The sequence below is a fragment of the Humulus lupulus genome, chromosome 8 (assembly GCF_963169125.1).
Source record: "Humulus lupulus chromosome 8, drHumLupu1.1, whole genome shotgun sequence".
Taxonomy (NCBI): Eukaryota; Viridiplantae; Streptophyta; class Magnoliopsida; order Rosales; family Cannabaceae; genus Humulus; species Humulus lupulus.
The window spans coordinates 5338213-5348823 of record NC_084800.1 but is presented as its reverse complement, the minus strand read 5'-3'; the positions used below and the strand labels follow the sequence as shown (position 1 = coordinate 5348823).

Genomic DNA, 10611 nt, shown 5'->3' with positions numbered 1-10611 from the left:
TTTTTGGAACTTTCCATCGCTCATGAAACAATCGAGCTTTCTCACTAAAGATCTTTTTCATTTTATGACGAATTGTTCGCTTGCCACCTTCAACCATAGATTTCTTCTTAGTAAATTTCAGCTTATCACCCTTACTTTCCACCACATCAACTCTACAACAAGTTGGAACCTCCGTTGCTGCAAAAACATTAAATGTTACCTCTTCTTTTTGCACTCGCAATTTCAACTCACCTTTTTGCACATCTATTAAGGCCCTACCAGTTGCTAAAAATGGCCTTCCAAGAATAATTGGAATATTTTCATCTTCGTCCATATCAAGAATAATAAAATCTGCAGGAAAGATGAATCTATCGACCTTTACTAACACATCTTCTATGATCCCTCTCGGATGAGCCAGTGATCGATCCGCCATTTGCAAAGACACAGTAGTTGGCCGAGCTTCTCCCAATTTTAACTTTTGAAAAATAGATAGAGGCATTAGATTTATACTAGCCCCTAAATCACATAAAGCCTTTGTCACCATTGAACCCCCTATAGAGCATGGAATGTTGAAACTACCCGGATCTTTAAGCTTGGGAGGTAGCTTCTTTTGAAGTATCGCACTGCACTCCTCAGTAAGTGCCACTGTCTCATAATCCTCTAGTTTCCTTTTCTTAGTCAAAATTTCTTTCATAAACTTCACGTAACTCGGCATCTGTTCAAGTGCTTCGACAAAAGGAATGTTGATGTGTAGCTTTCGAAAGATATCCAAAAATTTAGAAAACTGCTTGTCAAGCTTATTCTTTTGAAGCCTCTGAGGATATGGGATCTTTATATGGTGATCTATGCTTATTTCTGGCTGCTTTGTCTCAAGGGTCTCATTAACTTCTTCAACTTTACCCATTTTCTGCTTGTTCTCTGTGATAGGTGCCTGTTGATCCTGCTTCTGCTCAACTTTCTTCTCTATACTTGGTCCCTCATACACTGTTCTGCTCCTCAAGGTAATAGCTTGACACTGTTCATTAAGATTTCCCTTCGGATTCACTTTTGTAGTGCTTGGCAAGTTCCCTTGAGCTCGGTTTGCCATAAGCGTGGCCAACTGTCCAATCTGAGTTTCTAAGCTTCGAATAGATGCCCTCGTTTCTGTCATAAATTGATTAAGTACATCAGGTTGTGCTTCAGGTTGCCTCATAGGTATTTGCTGTTGTGGTGGTGTATTTTGTGATTGATAAAATCCAGGAGGAGGCCTTGGGTACTGATGTTGGCTCTGCTGAAACTGCTGCTGACTACCTTGACCATTTGTCCATGAGAAATTAGGGTGATTCCTCCACCCTTGATTGTAGTTCATTGAGTATGGGTTATTTGAGGGCCTTTGAAAATTACCTATTGTTTGCACTTGCTCCAGAGGCATATTGTTAAGATTCCTCATTGTGCATTGTTCAAATAAATGAGGTCCCCCACATAACTCACACATAATTTGCATCTGCATAACTGGAGCTTGAGCTTGAATGTTGTTCTGTTGTAATTGTTTGGTTAATGTTGCCACTTGAGCGGACAACATTGAGATGGCATCCAATTCATGCACTCCAGCCACCTTCTTAGTGGTTTCTCTTTCTGATGGCCATTGATAGTTATTCATAGCCATTTCTTCCAACAGATCATAAGCTTCATTAGCGCTCTTACTCATGAACGCTCCTCCAGACGCTGCATTTATGATTGTGCGAGTAGTACCACACAAACCATTGTAAAAAATATGGACTAGCATCCATTTTTCAATTCCATGATGGGGACATTTTCGCAACAGCTCCTTGAACCTCTCCCACGCATCATACAACGATTCACTATCTTTTTGGTGAAAATTATTGATTTCACCTCTATACCGTGCAGACAGCGATGGTGGGAAAAATTTTGCCAAATTTTTTTGAGTTAGCTCTTCCCATGTTGTGATAGAATTGGCTTCCAGAGAAATAAGCCAACTCTTTGCTCGGTCCCTCAGTGAAAACGGGAAAAGTCTCAATCTCACTGCATCATTTGTCACTCCATTCATCTTGAATGTGGCGCAAAGCTCTAGGAAATTAGCCAGATGTAAGTTTGGGTCTTCCGTTAGCAATCCCCCAAACTGAACTGATGATTGTACCATTTGCAAAATAGCAGGCTTAATTTCAAAATTATTAGCCTCAACCGTTGGAGGTCTAATGCACGACTGTGCCCCCGTTACAGTAGGTAGCACATAGTCCCTCAAACTTCTTTGCATTGGTTGCTGAACTGGTGCAACTCCTATCCCTCCAACATTATCCGCTGCTATCCCAGCATTTCTATTCTCATCGTTACCATGGGCAATGTTGTCGACCCCTCCGTTACCTCTGTTCTGAGCCATTTTTTCTACCCTTTTCTGTTTCCAATTTCTTCTACAGGTTTTCTCAATTTCCGGATCAACAGGCACCCTTGACTCAGACCCCTGTCGTCGCATAAACTATATGAGTACCTGAAATCACAAAGTGCACAGAAAACCAGAATGAGAATGGTAAGAAAGAAAGGTAACCAAATTAGAAAAAGAATTACTTTTTTGATATTAGTAAAAACAGTCCCTGGCAACGGCGCCAAAAACTTGTTGTGTAAAATCGATACGCAAGTGCACGTAATCGTAACAAGTAATAAAGAGTAAGTGAGATCGTTCCCACGAGGACTGTATACTAAGTACCCAAACTTAATTCCTATTTCTATTTGGCTAACAATAATTGAGTCACAAGAATTTACTAAAATTGTAAAACAAAATCTAAAATTAACTTCAATAACTGAAAATAAATAACGTTACGAAAATTCAATGGATTAAAAACTAGGGCAATTAATTTCATCAACCATCCTCTTTAATTTTCCTTAACACAAATCTTACTATTCAGTTCTTCTCTTGTGATAGCAGGTCAACAATAATAACTTATATTCGTACTAGGATATATAAGTCTCAATCTTATGCAAATTTTCTACATCTCTGTGATAAATAAACATAAGATAGGCATTAAGATTAACAACCCTAAAACTACACAGACCACACAGGTACTCTCGTCCTAATATGAAATCTATGTTTATTCAATTACAGCATATTAAATTCTCACTTTTCAGATTTCGAATCAAAACCATATATTTCATGTTAATGGTGATCAATCATTCACAAGCATTATGTTCGAATTGAATAAATCACAAGATAAAATTGAAATCATAAAACTTGCATTAATTTAAAATAAAGGTTCAGGAGAATCCATTAACACCCTAGAAAATTAGTTTAGTTCATGATTAAATCCATAATAACCATAGAAGAAATTAAAAGCATCCAAAATACAGAAATTCAAAGTAGAAAAGAAGAAAACTGTGATGAATTCTTCAAATCCGCTTGCAATCCTCTACAATGTGCCTTCAGCCGTCTCCTTAGGTTAATCCCCTCTAAAAACGTCATTAAGAAATCTTTTATAATCCCTAATTAATTACGTGCGAAAGGACAAAATTGCCCTTGAAAAATGCCCTAACTTCGGCTTCCGTACGGACTGGCGCCGCGGCTCCACTTGATAGAGCCGCAGCTCTAGTGCATTTCGCAACCCGGATTTCCTCTCTGACTTCATGTAGCGCCGCAGCTCTACTTGATAGAGCCGCAGCTCTAATTCAGATTTTAATAGAGCCTCAGCTCTATCTGATAGAGCCTCAGCTCTAATGCTGACAGATTTGTTTTTCCTTCTCTGTAACTCATAGGGCCGCAGCTCTAATTCCAACTTTTCACCAAATCATCAATTTAACCCCCGGTTTCGCCTAGTTTCCATTCCTTAGCCCATTTAACACCGTTTCTTCAAAAATTAAGCACTTTTCCTCCAATTTCAAGCTATTTCTTCCATAACCACACTTAATCCTGAAAACACAATAAACACCGGCATAATATCGCACAAAACCAAATAAAAGATTAAAATTGCATCTTAAAACACGCCATAAAAACATACCAAAACTAGTCCTAACAAACCGACCTCTCATGCTTGTAGAAGACATAATAGGTCGATTCATACAAAACCGACCTACCATGTTAACCGACTTATCTCATGCAATTTTTGTAGTAGTGAGTTGGTAGAAAAATAATTATTTCGGGCTAGGAGAACATGTAGAAGACCTGTATTAAGCTATGTAATAAGTTGGGATTGTGCATCCAAATAAACAATAGCAAATAGACCAACCATAATATTATGCTCATGCTAAACAGTAACTCTCTGTCTCTTCCAGTGCCCTCCGAGTTGGCTTTCTTTATGCATAGTAACATCCGATTAGATATTTCATTTGGATCTTATTTTAATTCAAGAATGAGAATGGTATACTAATAAAGACTCTTTAATTACTGAACTCTATCCTCGATATGATGATAATTTGTACTTAATTATAATAAAATGAGAATGGTTACGTATAACCTATAGGAATAAAAATATCATCTTGAGTACTTTTCTCTTCTTGTTATTCTAATGATCCTTATGTTTCAATAAGTATATAAGTATATTATTTATTCTTTAATTCCTCACTTAAAACTAACTGTTCTTTTAATTAAAATAATTAAATATTTTAACTAGCTTATTAATTATGTTCTCTATATATCCAATATTGAATTAAAAGTTGTGGCCTATATCTTTGGTCGTGACAATTTATCCTAAAACATAAAGATTTATCATTAAATCCACAACAATACTAATGTGTAGCATTCTTTGAACAGAAATTTATAATTAGGTAGTTCGCTAGTCATTATAGTGAGATGAATGTATTTAAAGCACACATTTATACATTTTAAATAGTTAAAAAAATATCGTTGTAATTTGATGGTTTTCAATAGAGCCTGAATGATAGTTTTCGATAGATTTTAATGGTGTGTCAATGGATATCAATTTTTTTTTAAAAAAATAAAATCCTTAGGTTTCGACTAAGAAATTGATTCTCAACGAACTTCATCAACGTGACATTAAATCATAATTGAAATCGATGTAGATCAAAAAATTCCAAATGAATCTAATTAATGTAGATTAAAACAGCCAAAAAATTAACATTAATATTAATTATACACTTAGAAATTGCTAAAAAAATCATGAGAAATAATTTTTTCTTTGTGAATAAATGATGAGCACCACCAGAGATATGGAGAGACCGACGAAGATGAGTGAAAATATCCCAATTTTGTGAGATGTTGGGATTGTGGGTCTTGGGTTAGTTTGGGTGAGAGATAGAGGGAATGAACATGTGAGGAAAGCGGGCATTTTTATCCCATCTCACTAGTTCACAAAAAAAGGTTTCCTTATCATTTTTTAAGTTAGCTTTTCATGACTTCTTGCTATTCTATCATAATCGATATTTATCTAAAAAGACAATAAATGTATATAAAATGAGACTTTTGTCATCACTTTTGTAAGAAAAGCAACAAGAAAAAAGAACTGTCTAGGTGCTTTCCTTACAAATGGGACGAGAAAAATATCTTTCTTATCCCTTTATGTACATTTTTCTTGAACATACAAATACATTTCTCGTCTATTCCGTGTAAAAAGAATCCAGAAAGGGCTTCAACTTTTTTTTTTAAAAAAAAGTCACAAAATAAATGATCGTTTGGATCGAATAATTAACCTTTATGTAAAAAGTGATTATATTATATGTTGACTGAATGAGAAAAATCTGTCTCAGGCCTTATCTTCAATAGAAGAAGAAACCAACAAAAGTCATTTTCAATTATATGATCCAAGTCACTTTATGAAAAATCAAATAAGATACCGATAAATATTAAAGAGCATATGTTGTAAATATATTTTGACAGTCCTCTTTTTGTATACAGAAAACAAACCACTGGCTAATAACTAATTAACTCTTTCCCCAAATATATTTATATAATTAGGCAAAAAGAACAGTTCAAAGAATTGAAGTTATCGTAAGAAGAAAAGCTTAGGCAGTTGTAATATTTTTTTGGTTTAGGGACAGTACTGTCTGCTACAATATTATCAGACCTAGGCACAAAACAAAAGAAAACAATTAATAAATAATAAAACTGAGAAATAATCTCCAGATCCTCAAAAGAATGAACCCAAAATAAAACAAATTGCAAGCCCAAAAGGATGGCTTTAGCCTTCCCCTTCCCCTCCATCACTGACTAAATATACATTAAAAATTGACGAGAAGATGTTTTTTTTCTTTGTAGTGATGAACTCTGAATTTGAAGCATAATTTTCAAATTTTTTTATTTTTTAATCAAAGAGACTCAAATATTTTCCCTTAAAAAATTATCTGAAATTAAGGTCATGTTTAGGTGAAGAAGTAAACATACTCCGTTACGTACACACGTTGATGTAAAATTGCGGTCCATATATAGTGCTTCCATTTATCCGAATATGAACCAATAGGAAATAAATCTTGGTCCAATTTGGAAGACTTTCTTAACTATATATGCAATATCACGAGAAATCAAATCTGATGTACTTAAAAGTCAAACATAAAAGTAATTGTCGAATTGTGTAATAGTACTATTCGGTTTCCCTTGAAAATAATAATAATATAAGAGTGGTAATATTCTTAGTCTTTTTTTTTTTTAAAGAAAATTAAGAGAATTTATTTTTAAAATTAGCTTAAAAAATTCCATGTACTTATGGAGTGATAAAGAGCCTAATATTATTTAGGCAAGTATCTTAATATCAAGCAGTGTCATCATAATTATAGTTAGCCATATCTCTAGAACAGCTTAGCTGTGATCGATGGCGATGACGACATCACTATTTTTCTCCCTAGCTTGTTCAGTCTTCATTATCGTTGCTCAACAAGCCACAGCCCAAAATTACCATTGTTTCAACGACAAAGGTAACTACACCCTTAACAGCCAATATCATGATAATTTCAATTACCTTCTCATAACCCTTCCCAGCTCCCAAAACGATAATGGCTACGGCTTTTACAATCTCTCTTACGGAAATGCCTCCAACCAAGTTTTCGCAATCGGACTATGCGACGGGGACACCATGCCGGACGTTTGCCGGAGCTGTCTTAACAAGTCTACACATCTTCTCCAAGAGGTCTGCCCCAATCAGAAGGAGGCAGTCGCATGGCTCGACAAGTGTATGTTGCGCTACTCTAACCGCTCCTTGTATGGCATCATGGAAACAAGACCAAATATTATTATCAACAACACCCAAAACGTGTCATCCGATTCCGATACTGTTGAGGCATATTTCAAAGCTCTTAGGAGCTTAATAGATAATCTGAAAAGTCGAGCTGCCGCTGGTGGTTCTCTTCGAAAATTTTCTGTAGATAATGTAACAACTCCAGGGTTTAAAACCATATATGGGCTTGTGCAGTGCACACCTGACTTGTCCCAGATCGACTGCAACAATTGTTTGGATGATGCTTTTAAGGTTTTTCCAGGATGTTGTAATAAGAAAAAGGGGGGAGAAGTACTCGGCACCAGTTGTAAATATAGATACGAGGATTACCTCTTCTATAATTCTACGGCTGCTGAAGTTTCGCCACCATCCCCACTGTCATCACAACCATCAACGACATCTCCTCCTACGCCTCTGACAACACACGGTAAACAAATTAATCATAATGTAATCTTGTTGCTGTTATTATTATTATTAGCTTTGTTTAATTATCATATTAGGTACTGTACAAGTATTATTACTGGTGGAATATTATATTATGAAATTCATCATCTGGTCATCAATTACTGGATTTTGCAGAAACGAAGAATAACGCTTCATCGTCTAGAACGGTCCTTATTGTTGTGATTGGGGCTAATGTTGTGTTGGGGATAGTCATCTCCATTTGTGTGGGTTTAAGACTGAGGAAGGCAATGATATTGAGGAAAAGTAAGTATTTCAAAAAAGCCTATAGTAGTTTTTAAAATTAATACAGGATTAATTTAATTTTAGCCTTTATAGACTATTTCAATTACTCCTTAGTTGGTTAGTTTTTTTTAGTAGAAAAAGGGAGGTGATTAAAGTTTGAAAATCAAGTGCGACATGCATGATATATTTTTAAAATTTGATGAGGTAAACATTAGAAACAAAACGATCCAAGTGAGGTATATGTGCGGTAGTTTCAAGCATGTATAATATCATTATATATTTTTTATTGAAATTTTTTATCAATACGTATATATGGCATGATAAAATTTCAGTCAATTTAGAAGAGTTTGTTATTTCTCGTACTCATAATTCAATCAATTATAATGAAACAATTGATGGCCATAAAGAGAAATGAAAGTATATCATATATTTGTGTTGTTCAAGCTAATCGCCTCTCAAATGAACCCGTGGAGGAAATTGCAAGTGTGGACTCCTTGCAATACAATTTCGACACTATCAAACTTGCTACGGATAATTTCTCTGAGGAAAATAAGCTTGGACAAGGTGGATTTGGTGCTGTTTACTGGGTAAGAATTAATTAATACAAGTATATAAAAAATAATTTTTCTTTTCACATATTATGGAATTATTTTCAGATCCAATTCATTCCTATGAAAAAATTGCACCGTTATGTTAATGTGTTTTAGGGCAAACTTTCCCATGGAGAAGTCATAGCAGTGAAAAAATTGCATATTGGATCAGCCCAGGGTGATCTCGAATTCAAGAATGAGGTCATGCTAGTTGCGAAGCTTCAACACCGCAATCTTGTTAGGATTCTCGGTTTCAGCTTGGAAGGAAGTGAAAGGCTTCTTGTATATGAGTTTGTCCAAAACGGAAGTCTTGATCACTTCATATTTGGTACGGTTGTTTTTCATATGATAATTGTGCTTTAAAACACAATTATCATGAAAATAAACAAACACATATATATATATATATTATGCTTCATTTAAAGTTTCATCGTTGACAAAATAATATATAATATATATGAATATGCAGATCCAAGGAAGCGTGTAGATTTGGATTGGGATAGGCGTTACAAAATAATAGGAGGTGTGGCTCGAGGTATCCTTTACCTTCATGAAGATTCTCGTTTGAGAATTATCCATCGAGATATTAAAGCTAGTAATATCTTGTTAGATGATGAAATGAATCCTAAGATTTCAGATTTTGGGTGTGCAAGACTTTTTGTTGATCAAGTTCAAGACAACACAAATAGAATAGTGGGAACATAGTAAGTACACGATATCTAAAACTAGCTAGGCTATATATTGTTTTACTACTAATCACACCATCTTATAAAATTACTTTCTTTCTAATAATTTTGTGTGTCCCATAGTCATGATCATCTCAAAAGTTTTGATGCAATAATGAAATAAGAAAAATTATAGATCTTTTAGATAATTTTCATGTAATAATAAATAATAATTGCAATTATTATTTTATTGTGTTTGCAGTGGATATATGGCTCCAGAATATGTCATGCGTGGACAATTTTCAATCAAATCTGATGTATTCAGTTTTGGTGTATTACTTTTAGAAATAATAAGCGGACAGAAAATAAATTGCTATCGTCAAGGAGGGCTTATAGACGATCTTTTAAGTTGTGTAAGTATAAGTTAGCAAGAATTAAAAAAACAACTATATATATATATATCAATATATACAATTGAAATAAACTTTAACTTTAACATCATTGTTGTTGCAGACATGGAGACACTGGAGAGAAGGAATTGCTTTAGAAATGGTAGATCCGTTGATGAGAGTTGGTTCGGGATGTGAAATAATGAGATGTATCCATATAGGACTATTGTGTGTCCAGGAAAATTTAGTTGACAGACCAACCATGAATACTATTGTTCTCATGTTAAATAGCAATTCTGCCTCCCTCCCATTACCCTCAAAGCCAGCTTTCTTTATACATAGCAATATGGGATCAGATATATCGACATCCCCACTTGAGTTCAATTCAAGAATGAATGTGCCAAAAGGGGAGACTGTAAATGAAGCATCAATCACTGAACTTTTCCCTCGCTAGTGCTGTTGTTGAAGATTAATATTTAACTTGTAGTTACAACATGCATGGTTCTTCTTGTCATTTACATGAGACAATGACATGCAGCATTGAAGGTATACATAATAATAAATATCTTCTAAATTTGTATTTTCTCTAATGTCTTCTAAGTTTGTACCATTTTCTGCCCATTGAAATATTATGTCTACAGTTCTAACTCATATTTCTTTTTTTTTTTTTTTGGAAAACCATATAACTTCATTCAACGAAGCACAATTATACAAGTATAGGCAATTTGGTTATAACAATAGCATAAGTAAAAAAAGGGACATGCCCATCCACTCTATTAGATTCCCTAACAGAATAAAAGAAGTTGCAATAATCTGCTTTAAAAACTGCCTCCGAAGCAATACCAACTCCCTCTGACTTCAAACTATTTTGAGTAATCATTTAAGTAGTCTTTTTTAGCTATAGTGGATCTCAAATGTACATAAGAATCACGGTTTCATATTAAAACTAATTAGTAACAAGTGGAATAATCGTTATAAATAGTTTATACTCTAATAGGCTGCTACCTTAATTGATTCTTTTTGAGTTTTGAAAATTATAAAGCGTGGACAATCAACAACATCTCTGCAGCTTCTAGTTTCTCCTTGTCTCATATTTCTTTTCTAACCAATTACATATTTTTAGGAAAAAGATGAATCAATCATAAGTGACATC

General features: G+C 34.4%; 1 protein-coding gene and 1 non-coding gene across 3 annotated transcripts; both read left to right on the top strand.

Annotated features, from left to right (window-relative positions):
• The first annotated feature begins 1754 nt into the window (after positions 1-1754).
• On the top strand, positions 1755-1860 carry LOC133798927 (small nucleolar RNA R71). Its single transcript, XR_009876143.1, has one exon. It is a non-coding gene; the product is annotated as a small nucleolar RNA R71 (small nucleolar RNA).
• A 4792-nt stretch (positions 1861-6652) lies between these two features.
• On the top strand, positions 6653-10109 carry LOC133794267 (cysteine-rich receptor-like protein kinase 44). 2 transcript variants are annotated; one of them, XM_062231473.1, is made up of 8 exons: positions 6653-7554; positions 7707-7835; positions 8259-8401; positions 8522-8732; positions 8874-8939; positions 9042-9108; positions 9332-9482; positions 9583-10109. In XM_062231473.1, exons 1-8 carry the CDS (start codon positions 6726-6728, stop codon positions 9910-9912), a joined length of 1926 nt encoding a protein of 641 aa, XP_062087457.1. In that variant the 5' UTR covers positions 6653-6725; the 3' UTR covers positions 9913-10109. The 2 variants fall into 2 exon arrangements, with proteins under 2 accessions (XP_062087457.1, XP_062087456.1); XM_062231472.1 differs by having other exon boundaries at positions 6654-7554; positions 8874-9108.
• The last annotated feature ends 502 nt before the right edge of the window (positions 10110-10611 follow it).

Coding starts and splice junctions, on each gene's coding strand:
- LOC133794267 (XM_062231472.1), top strand. CDS start 6,726: ATGGCGATGACGACATCACTATTTTTCTCCCTAGCTTGTTCAGTCTTC. Junction 9,109..9,331: donor AATAGAATAGTGGGAACATA/GTAAGTACACGA, acceptor TTGTGTTTGCAG/TGGATATATGGCTCCAGAAT. Junction 9,483..9,582: donor TAGACGATCTTTTAAGTTGT/GTAAGTATAAGT, acceptor TTGTTGTTGCAG/ACATGGAGACACTGGAGAGA.